The sequence below is a fragment of the Peromyscus maniculatus genome, chromosome 8, assembly GCF_049852395.1.
Source record: "Peromyscus maniculatus bairdii isolate BWxNUB_F1_BW_parent chromosome 8, HU_Pman_BW_mat_3.1, whole genome shotgun sequence".
NCBI classification, from domain to species: domain Eukaryota; kingdom Metazoa; phylum Chordata; class Mammalia; order Rodentia; family Cricetidae; genus Peromyscus; species Peromyscus maniculatus.
Window position 1 is genome coordinate 59,955,417 of NC_134859.1, and position 25,260 is coordinate 59,980,676.

General features: G+C 39.5%; 1 protein-coding gene across 1 annotated transcript; it reads left to right on the forward strand.

Annotated features, from left to right (window-relative positions):
- Positions 1-4,541: 4,541 nt before the first annotated feature.
- Positions 4,542-14,731, forward strand: LOC102920705 (olfactory receptor 1A1-like). Its single transcript, XM_076577759.1, has 3 exons — positions 4,542-4,928; positions 9,438-9,539; positions 11,835-14,731. The coding sequence occupies exon 3, from the start codon at positions 11,840-11,842 to the stop codon at positions 12,776-12,778; it is 939 nt and encodes a 312-aa protein (XP_076433874.1). The 5' UTR covers positions 4,542-4,928; positions 9,438-9,539; positions 11,835-11,839; the 3' UTR covers positions 12,779-14,731.
- The last annotated feature ends 10,529 nt before the right edge of the window (positions 14,732-25,260 follow it).

A 25,260-nucleotide genomic window follows, 5' to 3' on the forward strand; every position in this document is an offset into this window, starting at 1 on the left:
AAGCCTGTGTAGAAAAGTTTTCTGAATTGATTTTGAAAGTAAAATTGAGACGAGCAGTTATAGAAAGATCTAATCACACTTTAAAAGATATGGTTAATAAATGAAAAAGAGTAATAAAGACCCCAGAGATAGATTACACAGTGCTTTATTAACTTTAAATTTTTATTCTAAGCCGGGCAGTGGTGGCGCACGCCTTTAATCCCAGCACTCGGGAGGCAGAGGCAGGCGGATCTCTGTGAGTTCGAGGCCAGCCTGGGCTACCAAGTGAGTCCCAGGAAAGGCGCAAAGCTACACAGAGAAACCCTGTCTCAAAAAAACAAAAAAAAAAAATTTATTCTAATGAGAAAGCAATGACAGCTGCAGAAAGACATTAGATAGTACATAAAAAAAAAAACTTCTGAATTAAATCAGCCTGTATATTTTAAAGATGTGTTGACCTCAGAATGGAAACCAGGATATGTGTTACATTGGGGAAGAGGTTTTGCTTTTCTTTCCATGAGCAAAGAAAATCTATGGATACCATCAAGATTAATAAAGATTAGTTTCAAACAGGAGAGACCTCTTGATGAAGGAGAGGTGATAGTTCATCAGACAGCTTGTTCATCAATCTAAACTAACTTATAAGACTAACAAATGCTTTCATTTGATAGTTATAAAAAATTAATTAAAAAAACAATACTTTTTCTGTTGCCAAAAATCATTTTGTCTTAACAAAGATATAACCTGCCAAAAAGGAACTCCCCAAAGTTAGGGTTGGCCCACGTTTTTTGTCTTTCCAGGAGAATAAAAGTATCCAACTAAGGAATCTGGAAAAATGAGACATCTGAGGAAGGACAAATCATCAAGAGAAAATCTCCCAAGAAAAAAAGTAAATTGGCCTAATATATAGCACACCTCCAACAGTGTAGAATTTCATAAATCTTCCCAAAATGCTTGTTTTTGCTGCTCTGTATATAGTTTTACTGTGTTACAGTTAAAACCTTTCCTTTTTATTTAGACAATGCCTGATACTTGTTCTTATTGTGTGTCATATTAAAATTAGAGTTAAAACCCTTCATTATTATTTAGACAAAAAGGGGGAAATGTTCTGGGAGAGTTGATTTGCTGTGAAACTCTGAGACTGTGTCAATAAAATTAACCTTAGAACAGGGTTCTAGTTGACAAGAATTAGCCACAGAGAGTACAGAGGAACTATGAAGACAGATAGAGAGACTTACAAGAAGGAGAAGGGAGGGACTTAGATACTTATTTGACTGGACTCAGACTTAAAGGCAGAAGTTCTCAGTGAGGACAGCCTATGTCTCTTGCAACCCATTCCTGGCATTTTTCTTTGGCTTCCTTCATTCTCTTGGCCAAGAGTTTAGCACATCTGCAGCCTCCTTTTTGGTTTTCTTAGTGCGTTGTATCTCATAGCAATATGTCGGCATTTGTGTTGCAGGACACATGGAATAACAAGATGCTGAATCTTGGGTGCTTTGGTCCTGGGCTTCTTAACCTACCAACTTGTTTAAGGGTTTTCTGACAACATATTGGTGGGCATCATCTTCTTTCAAGAGAGAAAAAAAGCTTTTTGATTCTGCTAGCTCTTTTGGGTCCCAACAGACAAGGCTCAGTAGTATCTGTCATTCCAGGAATATCCTTCCCTGTCTCTCTGTCTCTTTGTCTGTCTGTCTGTCTGTCTGTCTGTCTGTCTGTCTGTCTGTCTCTCTCTCTCTCTCTCTCTCTCTCTCTCTCTCTCTCTTTCTCTCTCTCTCAATAACTGTGTTGGGAACACTCAGATTGGCTTCCACAATGCTTCTATGAACAGACTTGTGATTCTGCTCTCCCATTTTCCTTGGTCTATAACGAGAATGTCCCTTGATCAACAGCAAGAGCCATGGGTCAAATGCCATGAGTCAAAATGCCTTGCTTCATGGGAAAACATCATCATTCCCACCACTGATTTAGACCACATAACCCTTTCCACTCTTCACCCAGAGCATCAGCAGCTACTTCTGTGGCTATGTGATTCTCATAGAATATACGAAGCCTGCCTTCATTGTCCACTTCAATGAGTTTCTGACAGCTGATGGCTGGGAAGGAGATATTCAGCTTCATCTTAACACCCACATTGTCAGTACGAATGTCTTCACAACAATTCCAAAATATTTTCTTTTCTCCTTCTTCAGTTGCCTTTCTGTTTCACTTCTAGGTACTTAATATAATCACCACTCTCTTTTTTGGTAGACATGTTCCATAAAACATTCCTGTTTCTAAAAGGCATTCAATGACAAGGGAAATAGCCAAGGCAGATTTTCCTAGAGACACTTACATTTAGTCTCCTTCACCTGAAGGAAAACTCCCAAGATAAGATTTTCTATTTTAGGAGGAGAAGATGGCCAAGATTCTGTACATGAGTCAATAAAAGCCATGTTCAGTGCCCACAGAAAACGCTGATAAGTGATTGAAGACTAAAGCCACACTTTCCTCTATGCCACAAAATAATTCCTTCCCTTTCATGGCTACTCCAGAGGTAAAATGCAGAAGAGACTCTGAGAAGGATGCCAACACCCCCAAATGAGTTTACTGAGAAAGAAACACTTATCTTTGGGTACCATGGTATCTGTGGCTAATAGTCCATGGAGCAGACTTGAGACCACAATCGAGATACAAAACAGCTAATATCAGAGCCACAAGTATGGTGTGACCTCTTATATATTTATATAAATATACCATTCAAAATGTTTCAATATTGATTAAATATACAGCTTGATATATAAGATATATATCAAATACATAGAGATCAGTCACATGACCATTAGTAAAATAGAAGGTGAGTTCATGGTAAATTATATACAGATTTATGTAGAAATAATATAATAATAAGGGAGTTGGGATTTTATCTCAGTGTTAGAGAACTTCTACAGCAATTGCAAGGCCTTGGGTTCAGTCCTCACTTCTAAAAAAATAGAAGTGGTAAAATAAGTTAATACATCTTAAGTGTGAACTATGTGTCATGCACTATTTTAAGAATACATATAATTTAAAATACATAATATTTTAAGAATTATATACAATTCATTCAATTATTTTATCTTCATGAGGATGTGTTTATTCTTATTACTGTTTCCACAAGCAAATGTTGACCCAAGGCAGTTATAAAAATTATGCAGCAAAGTCAGCAATTGATGAGCCAGTCTGGGCTCACAGTATTCACCACCACTTTCTGCACAAGGCAGTGACCTCTCTGCCACAGGAGGTGCTAAATCCCAGGATTACTATCATCATTAGGACAACTATAAAGGTGATATATGTATAAAGTGGTCTAGATGTCTGTAGACTCTTTCCATCTCTCAAAATCTAGAAAATCTGGAGATCTGCCATCAGCATGCTACCTTAAAGAAATCATAGCTGTGCTCTAATGCTTCTCTGGTCAAATCCTAGTGAGAAGATGAACTGTGATTCTCTTTCTTTGAGACACTAAACAGCAGAAAGACCTGTGTAAGGCTTACAGAAATACCAGATCTCAATTATACCAGAGTCCTTGAAACTCCCAAGCAGTGGTTCATAAAAGAGTCTGAACAATGAAGGGCAACGGTCAAGGGAAAGAGAGTGGGAGATCCTAGCTGGATCAAGAAAAGAGAGGGAGAACAAGGAATAGGAGACCATGGTAAATGAAGACCACATGAGAAGGGGAGGAAGCAGAGAGCTAGGGAGGCCCATGGAGATCCACAAAGATACCCCCACAAAAGACTGCTGGCAATGGTCATGAGAAGGCAGGAACTGACCTACTCTGGTGATGGGATGGCCAGACACCCTGTTAGTTGTGCCATAAACCCCATCCAAGGAAGGTCTGAGGAATCTGGATGCAGACATCCACGGCTGGGCCCCTGGTGGAGCACTGGGAGTCTAATTAGTGAGAAAGAAGAGGGTTTATGTGAGCGAGAATTGTTGAAGCCAAGGTTGGATAAAGCACAGGGACAAATAACCAAATGAATGGAAGCACAGGATCTATGAACCAAAGGCTGAGGGGCCCCCAACTGGATCAGGCCCCCTGAACGGGTGAGACAGTCATTTGGCTTGATCTGTTTGGGAGGCAGCTGTGTGTTGTTGCCGGGTCCTGGGCTAGTTGCATGAGTTGGCTGTTTGAATCCTGGGACCTATGCAGGGACGCTTGGCTCGGTCTGGGATGGGGGGACTGGACCTGGCTGGACTGAGTCTACCAAGTCGATCCTGGTCCTCGGGAGAGACCTTGATCTGGAGGAGGTGGGAATGGGGGGTGTGGTGGGGGGAGAGGGAGGGGGGCGAGAGTGGGAGAACAGGGGAATCTGTGGCTATTATGTTGAACTAAATGATGTTGTAAAATAAATTTACTTAAAAAAAAAAGAAAAGAAAAAAAAGAAAAAGAAAAATCCCAACAGAGAGGCTGGAATAGGTCAGCCCAGAGCTTGAACCTTGGAGACACTCTCTCCAGGAAACTCCAAATCACTCTTGAGAGGCACTGTGTCCCCTAAGGACACATGCAGAGTTTACTACATGAGTCTCAACAATTACTAAGATTTGAATCTGAATGAAGACCTAGGAGAGTGATGTTTCAAGGGACTTTGTAAACTTTTGGCAAGTTCCTAATCTTCTCTCTGCTAAGATCTACGCAGCTGCTGTTTGAAAGATCCTTCCATCTCAGGCTCTATCCAGGACAGCAACTTTCTGTTCCTTTTACTCATGGACCAGACACTAAAGCGCATCTCAAACACAGCACTAATATGCTTCTCTGTAGCATGCCTGTCCCCCTAAAGAAAAGCTAGTAAGTGCCAGGACATTTTAAGACATCTGATTACATAGGACAGGGGACTCTGAAAGTGGATTTGTGACTGTGGCTTTAAGCAACAGAGAACCAACAACTGCATCACCATCATCCTCTCCTTTTACTCCCACGAAGTCCCCACAAGGTAAGTCGAACTATCATGCAGTTTTTATCAGAGGTCCTTCATCAGGTGAAATGAAGTGCCAAAGTCACAGAGGGGCAGCAGGAAAACTGGGACACAAGCATCAGCCTCACCCTAGAATCTGCAGTCCCTATATCTGGTGGGCCAAAGACAGAGTGAGAGAATCCCACCTGACCACACTTTTCCTGGGATTTATCCACGCACACACAGGACCAAGAGTGGCATTTGTAGTTTGTTTCCTGTAGTCCTAAGCACTGTCTGTCCCTGGAAGTAATACTGTCTGTGTCGTGTGCATAGGCACTCACACAATCACATGGTGTGATCTTCAGGGAAGATCTACAAAGATACCTTCTGCTCCCACATGTCAGGGAGCCTAGCAGTGGACTTGGATTTGTGTATCACTGCTATCTCAGAACACACTGTCCAGGAAAGTGGGTATATAGTGGTCAGCGATGTGTAAGACTCTGACCTCTTTCAGGTAATCTCTGAACTCTGCCCAGCCTGGAGCTTTCTCCTGGGTGTACCCAGGCTCCTTTTCTTTGAGCTAAGAGGCTGTTTGTCTTTTCCCAGGAAAACAGCCTCTCCCTGTTGACAACACTCTAATCCCCAGTTCCACACATCTCCATTCTGAAGTCCCTCCATTGATTATACCAACTTCTCTGATGCAAAATTTCCTTATATTCTTAAACTTTATTTTTTATCCTTGTAACTGATTACCAATCATGTGTTGCCACATTCCATAGTCACTTCACAAAAATACCAATGTTTGTATTAAGCAAGGACTCGAAACTTCTGTCTCCAGAAATGGGAGTGGAATCCACATCCACTCTACTAATTCCTAGTATCTAATGAGAAACAGTCTTTTCGCGGGACCTAAATCACACATACTACCAAACCCACTGTAGAGTCTAGGCTGCTTTCTTCCTGTTTCCTGGCCTGTGCTATCTCTTCCGTGGATGAAGATGTATAGCACATTTTGCCTGATGCCACCTTCTAGAGCTCCAACATTTTGTCCTTGAAGATTAATCCACAGCAAAGAAGCCATCTATTAATTTTTGTGTTGAATGAGCCAATGGTTTGAGATTTACACAATCTCATCTGTACATTGCAAACATATTTATTCAGTCCTGTGAATAGATCTCTCTATAAACCAGGTTGGTTCAGAAACAAAGAACAGACATGAGAAAAAGAGTTCTGCTAGAGAAGAACACAAGTCTGAGTGGCTAGAGAGACTGCAATGCACTTGCCACTCAGCAGGAAAGAGCTGTTGTTGAGCTGCAGAGATTAGGAAGCGTTGGGGAGTTGATGGAGAAAGTATCTGAGAAAATGCCCAAAAAAAGACGAGGGCTGGCCTGACATGCAGGTGTTGTTGTTGTGCGAAATAAAACAGATGCAGACATGTGGAAATGGTATGTACGAGAAAGTGTGGAGAAATGCCCTTGTTATGGGTGTAGAATTCTCAATGAAGAGGGAAGTAACATCCAAGCCTCTGGGTCAGTGCTCAGATGAGTGTCATGGTGACTCAGAGGAGGATGACAGTTTTGGATGAATTTCCATGGACAATTAGGACTTTAGTTGAAGAGTATAAATAGTCCAGATGGACTCGGGTATCAAGAGTTCTAGTCCCAAGTTTGTGCGATTTCTCCAGTTGGAAGGTGGGAGAGAGGAAAGTGGATGAATGGAATGTTGCCTGGGAATGGCATATTTGGGGATCAGGGCATACTCATTCCATCATTTGGAAGGGGGATGTGAAGATGCCGTAACTGGACTGTTTCTGGAATGCAATGAAGTGGAGACAAGCTGGAGACCAGTGTGAATTATAAGTTGAAGACTAGGTTTATAGGAAATTAATAACCTGGGGAGGAACACCTGGTAATGGTGCTACAAAAGATCATCCAAGCTGTTTTTCTTCTTTTTGCCCTGATCTTTCTTCCATTGTCCCAGTCTCATTTGGCATGATACAAAGCCCTGGATCATCTCTCACTGTGAACAAACCCTTCACCTTCACCTCTCTACAAGGAATACTTCCTCTGTCTCTTACCTCCCAAGATATGGTCTTAAGCCACCAGATTTATGGTCCTGCTCTGAACTAAATCATTCCCAAATCTTCAGTGTCTTTATTTTAAATACAATTTTTTTATAATAATGATGTTTAAAACATCAAAACAGTCAAATAATAATTTGATAAAAATATATCATATAGATATAATACACTAGATATGATTTGTTTGACCCAACTTTTAGGGTGAATATTGCAGATATATTTGTCATTCTCTTCTCCTCCAAAATCTCCTTTTTCTGCCCATCACAGTATGATAACCACTATTTCGTTGTTGGCATTAACTAACACTCAAGACTTACATTTTTACTAAAATTCATTAATAAGAAGGTAGCACAGTTTCCCTACTCATTATTCCTCCTTTCCAGGTCTCCTGTATGACAGTCATTTCCCTGTGTAAGTTCTTGGATGCATGCATTGGATTTTCTCTGGAAGACAATTAAGAGGTGCATTTGCTCGGTTGAGGATACTATTAGGAATTCTTTACATATGGGTTGAATGTATAAATTCCAGTATTCATTTCTTCATTTATTTGCAACACTTGAGACTGTCATTTACCTACTCCAGATAAAAGATTTTATTTTATTATTTAGTTAAGTACCTTTTTCATTTAGCTTATTAATAACACTAGTTTCTGCTTTGTAGTGTGCCTAGTCAACAAAATAAGAGTACAAAACACTGAAGATCACCCATTGTCTACCTATTGTGGTAGATGGCATGAGCTGGTTTAGAAGTGAGCAAGGGAAAGCATAGACTGAGTGCTCAAGAGATAGTTATGGGCTAATGGTTACTGCAGTAGGAAAGGTGATGACTTTTCCAGGTTTCCTGCTGTGTTTTGGGTTCTGTTCTATAAATGTGTTGGATTCCTTGATCTGCCAATTATTAATCATTTGTAGAAATGTGTGTGGTAGATTCTTTTACTTAGCCCAGAGTATGTCTTTCCCTTTTGTTTTTCCACATAGACATTTAAACAGTTGAAATTTACAATAAGTTTTCTTGTTTTTTATGCAATCTGACCTAGGTGAATTTAGTTCCTACTCTAATTTCATACAGATATTTTCTCTATTTGTTTTTACATTTTGTCTTTCACAATTAATGCATTAGAGATTGTTTTTATGTTTTACTCTTAATATCTAGGTAATCAACTTTCTTTTAATTATCTGCATGTCATATGCCCATAAATCCTTAATCTCTCTCTGGCTCCTTGAGTCTTCTGGGTTGGTCTGGTTGACATCTCTCTGCCAATACTCAGCCAATGTGTTGGAAGAATACCCAGTGGTCTTAACTGCTGAGCCATCTTTCTAGCCCACAACACAGTTTCTTTATGAGACAAACATGAGAGACCATGATCAGGAAACATAGATTCAGGTTACCACAAATAACATATCCCACCAGAGAAGCAGCTACATGAACTTTTACTAGTTATAGAACAAGATGTCATAAGTCGATGCATTTACCAAGTGCACTGGTAGGAACTGTGGGTAAGCAGGTCACACCAAAGCAGAGCAAACTCTGCTAGAGATTTCACATGGCATTCTTGGCTTTTGAAATCACAGAAGTGAGTCTCCTAAGAATGTATTCCAAAGGTTACACCCTTGTCAAAAATGTTAGGTCAGACAGAGGAGTGAACAATGGATGACTATTCAGAGGGCTAGAGATGGTGGTGGGTAATTTGGCTATGGATATGCAACACTCCAGCTTCGTACAACTGTGAAGTTCTGACCAGTCCTCAGCCTTGTAGAACCTTCAGTGAAGGGGCAACTTTTTTCTTACATTCAGAGTATGAATCATGGCATTATGCCCTTTCATCTTGATAGCACGACTGCTCCCATCTTCCTTCCTCCTCCTCCTTCCTCCAGTTGTCTTGATTTTTTTCCTTGGCTCTCTATCATCCTACCTCAGTTTTGTATCTGTTTTCTAAACTCCATGTTTTCAGAACCCCCTTCTGTGTCTCTTTAAATTATAATTGAACTAAATCCAATGACTAAAGAGAGCAGCTATTTTCATATTGGAGCTCTGCATTCGCTTTCTTTTTTATTTCACATACCACAATTTTCCCTCAAGCTTCTCCTCGTGTTCCTTCCCCCACCTTCTTTCTACCCCACCCATTGACCTCTCTACTTTCTTTTTAAATCTGCATTAAAGTGTATTGATTCTTCAGCCAATTTAAAATGTCTTTTGTTGTAATAACTTCAAACTTCCTGGACAATCTCCATGATATAAAATATATTTTCCAATATACTTTCATAGAAGTATAAGAACAGATTTTTTAATATTAGGTTAGAACAAACCAAGAAACAAAAAACTTGACTGAAATGTCTTACAATGCAAGAGTTTTTCTTGAGTCCTATTGGTAACCAATCATTGTTTTCTGTGGGTTCTATCCTTTGATCTTTTCTCTCTGAACTCATGGCTACATGGAAAAATTCTTTCTTGTTCTCCTTCATTCTTAGGGAAATATTTCAACTGTTTAAGGCAGAGACAATGAATCCCTGTGCTTCATTGGATCTCTGGACACGTCTTTTGAGCCTAAGGACGTAAAGACCACATCCCAGGTATCGTATCCAACCATACTCCTGGTTGCCATCCTGAGGGGCCAACACTGTACAGACAACAGCTTACAGTTTGGTTCTGAGCACTCTTTGGGTTCTCACATTAAGGTATTCCCCTGTTCTTTCAAATTCTGTCATGCATTTTAACGCACTTTTTGTTTTTATAATAGTCTACAACTTCTGCGTGTTTTCATGGAAATGAGGCAGGTCAGCATCCCCTCAGTCTGTCATGTTGCCTCAAGCCTCACTTTAGAAGTCTTACTCACTCACTCCCCATACTACACCAGCTTCCCACAGTCTGCCCTCTGGGTTTACTAAACCTTTTGAAATGTGAAGTATTATGAATGCATATGAAAAAGAGGGAAGTATCTTAAGAGACCAAGTGAAACTGCTCTCAGTGTAGCAAAGAGAAGCAATATTGTCCTTAGCTATGAGAAGGATGATAAGACCTACATCCCTGTGTCTGCTACACAGTTCATATAAGAAATACTGAGAATTAGTGAGTGATTTAATTAATCACATATTCAATTAATTTTAATGGAAGTCACTTTAGAAAAATTAGTGAACTACATATGTCTCAACTGCTGTAGCAAACTAACCACAAACTGTCAATGACTTAACAAGAATAAAAGACTATTTTCCACAAGATAAAAGAACAAGTGAACATTTTTGTGTGAGGTATCTCTACTGTGTGTAGGAAGCTATTGACATAGGTTCATCGCCAACATGACCCCATCATTCCATTCAATTTCTTCAACATTTCCAGTCAGAATAGAGTGTGAAGGAAGTCCACAGCTTGAACACATAATTGGGTGGCTAGAACTCGGTCACATAGCTGCACCTCCCTGCAAGGTAGATTGGGAAATGTAGTTAAATTTGTTGATCAAAAAGACCAGAATAGCATGGATTTGCTAAGCAGTTAGTAGTCTCAGTCATAATTGGTATGACTGAGAGTACATGATAAGGGAGAGAGGAAGAAGCTAGTTAAGCAATTAAGGAAATATTGTGACATTTCAGGTAGAAAAGCATGATGGTCTAACCTCCTAAAGCATTGGGATAGAAGGTAAAAAGCTGAGTTGTGAAATAACTGTTTTATGTGAAGAATCTACAATAACAGATGTACATTTGAGAGAAGATTAATTGGGCACTTGCCAGAAATAAAGCACTATTCAGCTAAAGAAACCTGGATTGTGAGTCGATTGTTGTACACAATGAACAGTAAAAGCAGGAGGACCTGATTTTAAATCTCCAGTACCCACATACAAAGCTGGGAATGGCTGTGCATACCTGTAACTCCAGTATTTGTGGACAGAGACAAGCAGATTGTGCCATCCTAGCCCAGTCAACAAGCTTCAGATTCAGTGAAAGACCTCACACAGGAGAGCTTCACACACTGAATTAATTAATTTATATGTCTTTCTTCTCCCCAAATTGTGATTGTTTCTTAGGCTGGATATATAGGAAATGAGGTTTAGTTGGCCACGTGGGCAAGTTGCCTGAACATGAAAATGTGGCAGAAAATTGAAACCTCTGTAAATAGATGATCCAAGAGTTACCTAAGCAGCAGATGTAACTATGATGGAGCTCTGTGGCTCTTCAAAAGAAATAAATAAGAACAGAAAAGACTGGAGAGAGACATGGTTGTGTATGCTTGAGGATCTGTCACCCAGAGAAAGCCTACGAAATCCACTTTGTCATTGGGGTTCCTGAGAACACTCCCTGGGCTAATTCCAGTGACTGTCCTAGGTAAAGTCCTCCCATGCCACTTTAGACATTGTTAGCTCCTAGGTGTTAGGGTGGCTGAGTGCTTGGTCAGTGCCACAAAGATACATTTCCAGGTCAGCACTTATACTGACAGGCTGTTTGCACTGAAGTACTGTGTTAACAGCCCCAAAAGGCTATCTGCCCTTACATGTAAAATAAATTTGTAATTCTGAACCCTCCACAAAAGGAAAAACTGCTTTACATGTTGAATGAACAATTAATATTTAATTTCCCCCTGTGACACTAGGCAACAGAAGGTACATTTTAATTACAAAATGATCAAATCTTAGACAGATGTGTAAAGATACTGAGGGGGGAAATGGGACTCAGAGTTATTCACTCACTACTTAGCTGTGAGTGTTCAGAAGTAAATGACCACCTTTGCCATGGATCAACAAAGTTTTCCTCAAATTATGTGGCTCTGAATTTCATGGACTCAGGGGTACAGAGAGAACTGTTGGATATAGGCAGTGGTAACAGGCAGATGGTAATCGTGCTAATGGTTGTGGGTTCCTGTCCAATTTCATGCTGAAGGAGCCATGGGAGAAGAAAACCAGTCTTTCACCACAGATTTCAACCTTCTGGGAGTTACCAGGCAACAGGAGCATGAAAATTTCTTCTTCATCCTCTTCCTGTTCATTTACCCCATCACAGTGATTGGAAACATGCTCATCATCCTAGCCATTCGCTCTGACACTCGCCTTCATAACCCCATGTACTTTTTCCTTGCCAACCTCTCCCTTGTTGACATATTTTTCTCCTCTGTAACTATCCCCAAGATGTTGGCCAACCATCTCCTGGGTAGCAAAGCCATCTCCTTTGGGGAATGTCTGGCACAGATGTATTTCATGATAGCACTGGGAAACACAGACAGCTATATACTAGCTGCAATGGCATATGACAGAGCTGTGGCCATCAGCCGCCCACTTCATTATGCAACAATTATGAGTCCACGGCCTTGTGTCCTCCTGGTTGTTGGGTCCTGGGTGATTGGAAATGCCAATGCACTTCCCCACACCCTTCTCACAGCTAGCTTGTCCTTCTGTGGCAACAAAGATGTGGCCAACTTCTACTGTGACATTACTCCTTTGCTCCAGCTGTCCTGTTCTGACATCCGCTTCAATGTGAAGATGATGTACCTTGGGGTGGGGGTTTTCTCTGTGCCACTGCTGTGCATTGTCATCTCCTATGTCCGGGTCTTTTCCACAGTCTTACGGGCTCCATCCACCAAGGGCTTCCTCAAGGCCTTGTCCACCTGTGGCTCTCACCTGACAGTGGTGTCTTTGTATTACGGGACAGTGATGGGCATGTATTTCCGGCCCTTGAACAGTTACAATCTGAAGCATGCATTGATAACTGTGATGTACACAGCAGTGACCCCAATGCTGAACCCTTTCATCTACAGCCTGAGGAACCGGGACATGAAGGCTGCTCTGAGGAAACTCTTCTGTCACAGTGCTTCTTCATCCTCCATGTGAGACCTCACACTGTGGTCCCCCATCAGAAGCCCTGGGAAATCCAGCTCCAATTATCACCCCTGCAAGGAGCTGCCTGTCATATTTCCAGCTTTAAAATCCTTCCTTCAAGAGCCTTCTGATAGTCTGCCAGAGGCCATAAGAATATACATCACAGCCTGGTACTTGGCTGTGGATCTCTGCATCTGCTCCCATCAGTTACTGGATGAAGTCTCTATGATGACTGTTAGACTGTTCACCAATCTAATTACTGGAGTAGGCCAGCTCAGGCACCCTCTCCACTATTGCTATTAGTCTAAGCTGGGGTCATCCTTGTGGATTTCTGGAAACTTCCCTAGCACTAAGTTTCTCCCTAACCCCATGATGTCTCCCTCTATCAAGATATCTCTTTGATTGCTTTCCCATTCCATCCATATTCCAGCTCGAGCATCCCATTCCCTTATATTCTTATGCCCCATCCTCTACTCTCTATTGTCTAAAGCAATAAATCCATGGAATCTGCCTAAAGGGCAATAAATTTATTAGGTATAAAGTTCGCTACGGAGATTTATTGTAGGGTCCTGGAAAGCAGAGCTATGGTCCACACTGTTCTTCTGCCTGGTCCTTCTCAGCACCCAAAAACTATGAGGGAGAGAGAGAGAGAGAGAGAGAGAGAGAGAGAGAGAGAGAGAGAGATGCATACATGCATTGACCATGCCCCACCTGAAGGTCATAGGCAGGTAGAGCAGTTACCTGTTACATCTTCTAGGGAGCAGTGTTTCAAGGTCATAGCTAGAAATGCTACCCACTACAATTACCCCCCCCTTCTCCCAGTTTACTCAGGAGATCTCTTCTATTTCCCCTTCCCAGGGGGATCCATGCATCCCTCTTAGGGTCCTCCTTGTAAGCTAGCTTTTCTAGAGATGTGGATTACAGTCTGGCTATCCTTTGCTTTACATCTAGTATCCACTTATGCGTGATTATATACTATGTTTATCTTTCTGAGTCTGGGTTATCTCACTCAGGATGATATTTTCTAGTTCCATCCATTTGTCTGTGAATTTCATGATGTCATTGTTTTTTACTTTTGATTAGTACTCCATTATGCATATGTACCACATTTTCTTTATCCATTCTTTGGCTGAGGAGCATATAGATTGTTTCCAGGTTCTGCCTATTATGAATAATGCTGCTATGAACATAGTAGAGGGACTCTATGAGCAAGGGCATCAAGATCATGATGGGGAAGCCTACAGAGAAAGGCAGCCAAACCAAACTAGTGGGAACTCATAAACTTTAGACCAACAGCTATAGAGCCTACATGGGACTGGACTAGGCCCTCTGCGTGAGAGAGACAGTTGTGTAGCTTGGTCTGTTTAAGGGGCCCCTGGCAGTGGGATCAGTGAATGAGCTGGCTTTTTTGAGCCCATTACAATGGTGGGATACCTTACACAGCCTTGATGCAGGGGGGAGAGGATTGGACCTTCCTCAACCGAATGTAACAGGCTTTGCTGACTCCCCATAGGAGGCCTTACATTTTCAGAGGAGGGGATGGGGCATGGGTTGTGGGGAGAGGGCTGGAAGGGGAGCAAGAGGAAGGATGAGAGGGGATCTGTGGTTGGTATGTAAAATGAATAAAAAAATTTCTTAATAAAGAAAAATACAAAAAATAATATACAGCAAATGACAACTGATATTCATAATGTTAACCTATCAAATGAATAACTCTCTGATGGAGGAACCTTGTCAAGCAAAACTTATGAGCCCACTGCCTATGAATGCTGTTTTGTTTCTTTCTGTACTTTTCTCATGTACTGCTACAATTCTTCTCTAAAAAAAAAAAATAGCTGTGGGGTTCATCCCACAGCTTATTGGTAGTGTGTTCTACACTTTGGGAGCACAATTATGTCTGTGAATTGACAGAAAGATGATTTCTTTGTATACTGTGTAACTTTGGTGAATAAAATATACTTTCATAGCCAGGCCTTTATTCCATGGCTTCAAGACAATTACACACAATTAGCTGATTTAAAACCTCAGAGAAAATTCAAAGCAGACTAGTTGCCCCTGTAAATGAAATGCACAAGGACAAGTTCCTAAATGTTTGAGTGTGAAACCAAGGTCAAGCATGAAACAACTTTAGTGCCAGTTTTTTGCTTGCAAAAGCCTGGCTGATAACATTAAAGACTTAACTCCCTGCAGTAATTGACTCTCTGCACATACTCCTAATCTTACTTTTATGATACAAGGCTCAAGGTTCAACCAACTAACTGTTTATTATTTAGGTCCTGAATTTCAATGTCACTCTCTGTCGGGAAATGCTAACCACTTACAGCTACATGATTGCTTTACAGACTGCATGTAAGGAAACTGGCTGACAGCTGAGAGTTGCCCTGGTTCCTCACCACACCTGGTCAGTGTGACATCCCTAACCTGAGGGAAACTGTGTGATTTCTCTTGGTTCTATTTCTTATTGTTTACTCAAGAAATGCTATGTGACCCTGAAAATGCAACTTATATATTGTCTAGAGTTTTCTATTGGAAGATAATTTGTTTAAGATGAAGTAAAAGAGAAAGTTACCACTGGAACATGTATGTTTTTCCTAATTCCCCTCACATAGAAAAAGTTTAGATCTCACCACATTCATAGATTCATAGATTCACCCTGGGTGTGATCTTGGAACTGGTTCTCTAAAGACTGCAATAATAGTCTCAGGAGGCAACTGATTGCAACACATTTCTATCCCCTTGGGCAGAGTGCAGCACAAGGCTCTGGGTTCATGTCTTACAACCCACTGAGCAGCAAAGTGGAGTTGGGGAAGCATTGACTTTCATATGTCAAAATCAGACTAATGCTCTGTCCTGCAAATACCACAGGCTATAGTCACAGTAGCTCATGCTTCAAAGCTGCATGATAACTTTTTTCTCTATCTACTATGTTTATCACCTCTGCTAGGCTTACAAGGCTGTGTGTACAAGAACTGTCTAACATATGACTGTATCTTCACGATCTCAGTCATAGAACCTGCATCACATAAATGTGAATGGGGGTGATATGAGTGATATAAATATTAGTTTCTGAAGTTTAATCTAATGATTATCAGAGGTTACCAGATTTGACACAATTTACTTACCTTAATAATGTCTTTTTTGCTCTGTTTTGTTTCTTGAGGCATGGTGTCATAAGTAGCTCAGACTGGCTTTGAACTCTCCATCTTCCTCCTCTATCTTCTAAGTAATGAGACTGCAGAAATTTGTCATCTTTCCCAGTGCTTCATCTTCTAAATTTTAAAGAAACTGTGCTGGGGATGCATTTCTATTCTGCCTTTCTATTTAATTAAAGTAGACTGTCTCTAAGGATACTCTTACCAAAGTCTTACACAGATGATAGTAATTACTAGTTTAATTCAGTATAATCTTAAATGTACTGATCAAATACTTGGGTTCCCTATAATAAGTCAAGGGGATAAAACAGTATAGAAAATAATGTGGCCATATTCCTTGAATGTGGCCCAAAGAAGGTGAGGCTGAGATTCAGCTACCTGTTCTGATCATGTAGATGATATTCCCATAATAGGGAAGTTAATTCAGAGTTCACTACAGAACCATGGTAGAACACTAATATGCCATCAATAGATTCTCCCTTTGAGAAAATGGGAAAACTTTTTTCAAAATATAATAAGTATTCATCAGTCTTATTTCCAAACATAGTTACACCATGAAGAAATAGACAGAGTACATCTTCTAACTGTGCATGAGTTGCTTTGCTAATATGCAGAAAATAAAAAATTATCATCTTCTATAGGTGGTGTACACTTCAAAACCTTTTCCATGGATGATTAAAAATGATGTTTCTCATGTTTTCAAGACTCTAATGCACCAAAGCTGGGAGCTTTCACAGTTATCTAAGGGTCTGGTCATGAATGAATACAAATCTGAGTGAAGGACCCACTGATAGGGAAAGAAATGGTCTTTTATTGGAGGAATTTCCAGAACAGGTTGATGAAAATGCTTTACAAGCAGGAGGGTCTGCATTTGGATCCCTGGCAATCATGTAAAAAAATCTGGGTATAGCCACATGCTTCTGTAATCCCAGAACTGGGAAGGTGTGGTTGGGAGGATGCCTGGGAATTACTGGCCAATCAGTCTGGCAAATCAAGGAGCTCCAGGTTCAATGAGAGAGCTTCTATTAGAAAATAAGGTGGAGAGTGATTGAGAAAAACATCATACTTTGGCCTCCATGTGCACTCACACATGATTGAATGTGTACCGATACACAAGTGTAGACAGACACACATAAACACCCCAAAATAAATTATTAATAAATTTCAAAGTTTTACAAAACTATAAAACACATAGTAACTACTTAGCAAAATTGTAGCAAGCTGAATCCCAGAATGAATATAAGGTGAATTCTGCTTTATGGGTCAACCTGACAAGGTCAGATGGAACTAGATATATTTCCTGTAGAAAAGTAGTAAGTACCAAACAGAAAAATATCAAAGAAAAGATGGGAATTTTCAGAGACTTAGCACAGCTCCAAAACCCTGACTGCTAAGCTCACACTCACATGATTCCTCACACAGAGCTAGTCCTTCCCTCATTTCCTTTAAGAATCTGTAGGGATGTTTGTAAGTGTAAGAACAAACACAAACTGTTGAGGTTATCTATGAAGTCACTGTCTCAGCCCATCGCCCCTGATGCTGTAAATCATGCTCTCCTGGAGTGATATTAACAAGACCACTGTCCGACTGCCCCAGGGCTAAATCCAGAAAAGACTACTGCATTCGTTATTTTCCTTGTTGCTGTAGCAAAGTATCTGGCAAAAGTAATAAAAAGAAGAGTTGATTTGGGCCCACAGTTCAAAGGTAAAATCCATTATGGCAGGGAAGATCATATCAGAAGTGTGAGGTCACCTTTCATTCACAGTTTAGAAGCAGAAAGAGGTAAATGCTGGTGCTCAACTTGCTTTCTCCTTTTTCATTCAGTTCACAGCCCCAGCCCATGAAATAATGCTGCTCACATTTAGGGTGAGTATTCACCTCTCAACAAACACAATCTAGAGACTACCTCACAGGTATGCTCAAAGCTTTGCACCAGTTAACTCTAGATCTTGCAAGCTGGCAACCAGTATTTACTATCACAATTATATACCTTGTGTGCCAAGGAAGACTGCTTAGTATTCAGTCAGGAAATAAAAATTCTCACATGGTGAACTTAAACCAGAAGATTTAATATAAAGAATTTGACACAAAGTCATATTTGGAGAAACACTAAACAGGAAAAAGATGTATGGTGAGTCACCCAGGCTTGAAGGAGGGATGGCAAATATCTGAGCCTTCCTTCTCTTCAGGGATCTGTGAGCAGCTGCCTCCCACTCCACATTTGGAATAGTGGTCCAAACTGTCACTTCCCAGGGTGCAGATTCTCAGTTGTAGCTTCTTTGGGAAACACAGTGCTGCTTTTATTTACAAAGTATGGACATACTATGAAGAACTACACATAAGTCCAGATGTTTTCCTTGGTCCCTTCATGTAGACATAGCACAGTACCCTTGGCAATACAGCAGAAAAAAGAGAAATCTCTTATTTTTCCTGAATGGCCCACAGACAATGCAATTTTGCTAAATATTAGCAACAAACTGTTAAGTGCAAAAAATGTGAATTTTGAGGGTTGGGAGATGGCTCAATGGTTAAGGGCACTGGCTGCTCTTACAGAGAACCAATATTCAGGTCCCTATATCCATACTATGATTCACAGACATCTGAACTCCAGTTCTAATGGATCCAACACTTTCTTCTGGCCTCTGTGGGCACCAGGCACTTGTGTGGTACACATCCATACATGTGGGCAAACACCTATACACATCTAATAGTCTTTTTTAAAGCTCTATGTTCAGGAGGAACTCATGCTTTTTTTATATTAACATGATTTCTTTATTGAATCTTTGGGACAAAGCCCACAATGGATAAAATGCATAAGACCAGAAGGTCAAATAGGAAAATTAAAGCCATATGTGGCTAATGTAGCCATAGATCTATGGGGAAGAGATCATACAACAGTGGAAAGCACAGATTAGCATTCCTCCAACTTCAGAGATAGGCTATAAAAGAGGAGATGTTCCTAATAAAAACATCTGTAAATGTTATCAAAGACAGTCACAGACTTATGTGTCCATAAGCAGGACACAAGAGAGGTTGGCTCTTCAACTTGATATGGGTGAGCCACTACTGAGAGAACACCAACAGCCCTACCACTGAAATGATTACCTGACAAGCCTGTTTATATAGAACAGTGGCCAGTGGCAGAAGAAAAGTTACAGGCATGAGAACAACTAGTCCAAGGCAGCTGGGGGCTCAACATATAGAAGAGTCCACCAGCCCTTGAAATGCTCCTATAATTGTCATTAGAAAGAAATCTAGAAAATAGATGATGTTAATAGATCTGAGAGAGATCAATTGAGTCATTAAGTCTATGGGTCCTTTATAACCTGGAATCCCTTTAACTTCTTTATGACATAAGGCATAGCCTATTATACTAATTGATTTAAAAGATTGCTTTTTCCCAATCCCTTTGCGTGAGCAAAGTAGAGAAAATTTTGCGCTCACAATACCTACTTACAATAATTATCAACCTGTTAAAAGATACCATTAGAAAATTCTTTTACAAGGAATGTTAAATAGTCCTACCTTGTGCCAATGTTTTGTACAATAACCATTAGAAATAATTCATAAATAGTTTCCTCCATTCTACAATTTACCATTTTATGATGGTAATGATATCTTACTGGCTAATTTAGACACACATACCTTAGGAAAAAATGTTCGATGAGTTAAAGAGAATTTTGACTTGTTGGGGATTACAAATTACTCCTGAAAAAAATACATAGAGAGTATTCTACTAATTACCTAGGATATAAAATAGGTTTAAAGAAAATTCAGCCACAGAAAGTACAAATCAGGAAGATCAATTATAAACTCTTAATAATTTTCAAAAATTTTTGGGAAATATTAACTGCCTAAGGCCCACAATTGGATTAACTACTCAAGAGCTAATTTATTTCAAACTTTACAAGGTCATAAGGACTTAAATAGTCCAAAAAAATTATCAGCAAAGGCTGAGAGAGAATTGGCTCTGGTAGAAAAGAAACTACAGGATGCACATGTGGATCACTTGGATCCAGAGCTTGACTGTATCCTAGTCATACTATTTTCTACTCACTTTCCTACAGGAATTTTCATGCAGAGAGAATATAATATCTTAAAATGGATATTTTTACCACATAAACAGAGTGAAAAAATTAAAGACCTATTTAGTAAAAGTCTCTGAACTGATTCTGAAAAGAAAAATGAGACTTCATCAATTAGGAATAGACTTAGCAATAAATTGTGATACCTTTTACTAATGCTGAAACTATCTCATTATGGCCAGAAAAAGAACATTGGCAAAGGGCTTTCAGTAATTTTTTTAGAAAGATTAACAACAAATATCCCAAAAGCAAGAAACTTCAGTTTATGAAAATAACTATTTGGATTCTCCCTCATATAGTAAAAGGGTCACCAATTTCTGGAGCCCCTACATTCTATACTGATGCAAATAAATTGAGAAAGACAGGTTGTAAGTCATAAAAAATAAGTAAAGTAGCTCAAAGTCCATATTCTTCAGAATTATATGCTATTCTCATAGTGTTATTAGATTTTTCCAGAATCTCTTAATACAGTTACTGACTCCCAATATGCAGAAAGAGTTGTTTGATATATTGAAATCATTGAGCTTATTCCAGATGATTCAGAATTAACTTCACTATTTACTCAACTACAACAAGTAATCAGAAATAGAAATCATTCATTTTCCATATGATATATCAGATCCCATATGGGTCTACCAGGCCCTCTAGCATAAGATAATGATGAAATTGATCAGCTGTTAGTAGGAAATGTGCTAGAAACCTCAGAATTTTATAAGAAATACCATGTTAACAGCAAAAATTTAAAGAAATATTTTTCTATCACTTGGCAACAAGCCAAGGAAATTATAAGGAAATATCCTACTTGTTCTTTGTATAACCAAACTCCATTACTTGTAGGAAGTAACTCAAAAGGTACCCAAAGAAATGAAATTTGGCAAATGGATGCATTTCATTTTTCAGAGTTTGGAAAATTAAAGTATGTGTACCATACCATATATGTATATTCAGGATTTTGATTCACAACTGCTTTAAGTTCTGAGAAGGCTGATTCTGCAATTATACCTTTACTAGAAGTTATGGTTAATATGAGAATGCCTGCACAAATTAAGACCGACAATGCTCCAGCATATGTCTCCAGTAAAATGAAGGTTTTTTTGCATATTACAATTTAAAGCATATTACAGACATGCCACACAATCCTATAGGAAAAGCAGTTGTAGAAATATCTAATCATGCTTTAAAAGAGATGCTTAATAAACAGAAAGGGATAATAAAGATGCCCAGAGATAAATTACATAGTGCTTTATTAACTTTAATTTTTTAAGTGCTAATGAGCAAAAAACAACAGCTGCTGAGATACATTGGGTTGTGGGAAAAACTGGTGAGTTAAACCAGCCTATATATTTTAAGGAAGTCTTAACTTCAGAATAGAAGTCAGGAAATGTGTTGAGTGGAAGAGAGGTTATATCTTTGTTTCCACAGGAAACAAAAAGCTATGGATTCCTTCAAAATTCATAAAGATCAAATTTGACCAGGGAAGACCTCCTGAAAGTCTTGGCTGCAGACATGAAGGAAGAAACCAAGAAAAACTACAAGACAGGTGATGTATATCCTGATCCCTCTACATAGGAACATCTTTGAGACTGAATGAAATGTGGTAAATCTTGTTGGCTAGAGAATCTTCATAAATTATTATTACATGTCATCCTTTCATATGGCATGGATAGAGATTTAGATTACAGTTTGGTTATGCAGTCCAAATGGACTTATAAAGTTGACAGATGCCTTTACCTGCTCAAACATAGAACAAAAAACATCTTTAGCTGATTTATGCACCTCACATATTCCATATTATATATGGAATGCAGGTATATATGTTATCTCTAAAAGTCTGTGTGTTTTCAGAAAAAAAGGACCAGCTACCAATGAAGACAAGAAAAGTAACCCAGGTGCCCCAACTTCACAGAATGCTTCTGTTGCCATTTCCTCAGGAATCTGCATCCAGGACAACTTCAATGTGGCTACATAAGATAGTCCAGACTCACAAACTACTCCAGCCAGGACTTCAGTTAAGCACTGCAATTTCCCATCACACAGAAACTAGACCAAAAAATGATACAGCTAGCTCTCCCAGGACTTGACCATTACCCCAATTTTCTCAGGGTCCCCTAAAGATGCTGTTGCCCTCAGACAACAGGAAGCAATTTTAAGAACATGATGCTCCCATTCATGAGAGGTGGGGTAAGTGGGATTTTTTTATCTTTCAGTTGGTTATGGATGTTTGTTAATGTTGGGGAAGGGAGGTTGGTTGCAAGTTGTTATTGGTCATGGTCAGGGAGGAAACTAAGAAAAGAAGGTTAGATCCAGATTTCTCTTCCTTTCTTTTTCTTTCCTCTATCCTTCTTTCTCTACTGTCTGGTGTTGGAAAAAGGGGAAGGGGATAAGTGATGAAAAGAAAAAAGGGGAACTATAAGAATGATAGGATAAAAGGGTAGATTATTGAATCTACTTTTAAACTAAAAAGCAACTACCAGTCTCAAATATTTTACATTGGTATGGATTTTTGTATATTGATACAAATTTAGCTTTATTTTTGTTACAGCATACTATATATATGTTTCTACTCTTGTTTAAAGTATTGTGCCAATGCAACTCATTTTAAAATGTAGTGTAAAGTCCTAGCCCTTGAAAGCTACTCTTACAAACTGTTTAGGATAATTAAGAAAGGCAGGTCAGTAGTTAGTCACCTATAACAATCAAATTTGTAGTCATGTTAGGTATGTTTTCAAGGTTAAACAGATATGTTTTAGATAGATAATTGGTCTTCAAACACTTCAGAGATCTACAGAATATGGTATTTAAGATGTTTTAATAACATAAGGCTTTTTATGACAGTGAGAAGACACATCTGCTCCTGGCAGCACCAATTTACTTCAAAAAAGATGATGGGCATTGAAGAACCTCCATATGGAGTTTGCTTCAAATGAAGCAAGAAATTGCCCTTGCCTGAACCTTTAACAGTATGCTGTCCAACTTGGACAAACAGGACACAAAGGAAGACAACTTCTTAACTTTGCCAAGACAAGGTAGACCAATCCTTCAAAATTCCTGTTTCACAGAAAAGTTTGTCAGATATTCTAGGCCTATATGCCAAAGATGAACGCTCCAACATTGCAGAGAAACCTTGGGTGACTGTCCAGGCAGCCAGCTGTCTCTCATTTCTATAGTTTTGGAAGTTGCTTGCTTTGCACTTCCTGTTTACTCAGGTAATATTTATCATTCTCAGGTCTCTAATGGTATTGAAGACTGGATAGTTATATTCTTACAGTTTTCCTTGTTACCAAATTCAAAAAGGAAACTCACAAAAGAGATGTAAAGTTAATAAAAGTTGAGAGATATAAAGTTTATGTTGTTTATCTAAGAAAATATTTTAAGATCTAAAAAGATGTTTTTAGGTTGGTAATACGAGTTATGATAGAAAATGGTTTAGGTACAAAACTCTGGACTCACCAAGATAGGATAGATAATAGAACACTTTCTCCAAAGTTGCCAAATACAAATGGACTTGGCATTGTGAATGTAATTCTTATCAGATAATTGTTCTTATTGTATATAGTTTATTGATGGTAGAGAAAGAGCCTTCTATTGGACTAAAAGGGGGAGATGTTGGGATAATCTTTTTGCACACTGTGTGGAGATTTGTCTCTGTTTAACCTCATGCCTAAAGCACCTTCTGATTAGTTTAATAAAGAGCTGAACAGTCAATAGCTGTGCAGGAGAGGATAGGCAGGACTTCTGGGCAGAGAAAGGAATTCTGGAAAAGAATCTGAGGTGGGAAATTTGCCAGACAGACAGAAAAAGTTGGATGTATGATACTGAGGAGAGGTAACAAGTCATGTGGCAGAACACAGATTAATATCAACAGGTTAATTTAAGTTTTAAGAGCTAGTTGGCAACAAGCCTACACTAAGGCCACACTTTCATAATTAATAAAAAGTCTCTGTGTCATCATTAGAGAGCTAGTAATATTTTTAAAAGGACCCATTATAATGCTACAAAGAAAACTCAGAGAGCTAAGCTTCAAAGAAGACTATGAGACAAGAACAACTGCCTGGAAGAAGCAGAAACCAGCAGAGCTACCAAGAAGAGATTTAGACCAGAGTCACCACTCTCCAATCTGTTGAGCTGCCTGCAGGCTGTGCAAAGTGCTCCAGATTCCCAGTTTTTCTGAGCTGTCCCCCATGTTTGGGAGGGCTTTGGTGATGGAGCTGTATTTCAGTCACTTCTGCTCCTGTAAGTAACTCCTCGCCCACATTCCTGTAAACAACCCTGTCTTAGTTAAGACTTCTATTGCTGTGAAGAGACATCATGATCACTGCAACTCTTATAAAGGAAAACATTTCATTGGGGCTGGCTTATAGCTTCAGAAGTTTAGCCCATTATCATTGTAGGAAGCATAGCAGTGTACAGGCAGACATGTGCTAGAGAAGAAGCTTAGAGTTCTAAAGTTTGATTCCCAGGGAGCAGATGGAGACTGTGTGCCACACTGGGTGTAGCTTGAGCATATAAGACCTCAAAGCCTGCCTCCACAGTGACACACTTCCTCCAACAAGGCCACACCTCCTAATAGTGCCACTCCCTATGGGCCAAACGTGAGTCTATGGGGACCATTTCTATTCAAAACACAACAAACCCCAGTAAAATTCATTGGTTCACCAACTTGGACTATTGTGGTATCCATACCTCTGTCATGTGTTTCCTATCTGGGGTGAGTAGATGTGTTCCATAACCTTCCAAAATAATACCAGCAGCTGGGGACACAGAATACAAACACATGGACCTGAAAGGGGCATTTTACACCTAAATCTCATACCACCCAATCCTAAAGTTCCTCATGTAGCCATCACCTACATCTACCAGCATGGCACCCCTAGCTCCATTTCCTTGTGTCTTTCTCCATCCTTGAAGTTCCTCTCCTCCTGAGCTCTCCGGCTAAGTGGGTCTTAAGTCCAATTAGGTGGCTATTAGTTACCATTGGCTGTATCTTGCAGGCTTTACAGCTGGGTAAGACTTCTGATTGCTTTTCTCCCTTCCATCTTGCATAACACCATCCCATAATATGAGAGCTAGTCCTCAGGGAAGATTCTTCCCAATCACTGTACATTTCAAAAGAAAAAAGAAAGAGCTTCACAATTTGTAATGATGAATTATGGAGATTAGAATGACTGAGAACAAAGTATGACAGCACATATGTATGAAAATATCACAATGTGATGTGGTATTATGTTCCCCAAAATATTGTGTACCCTAATAAACT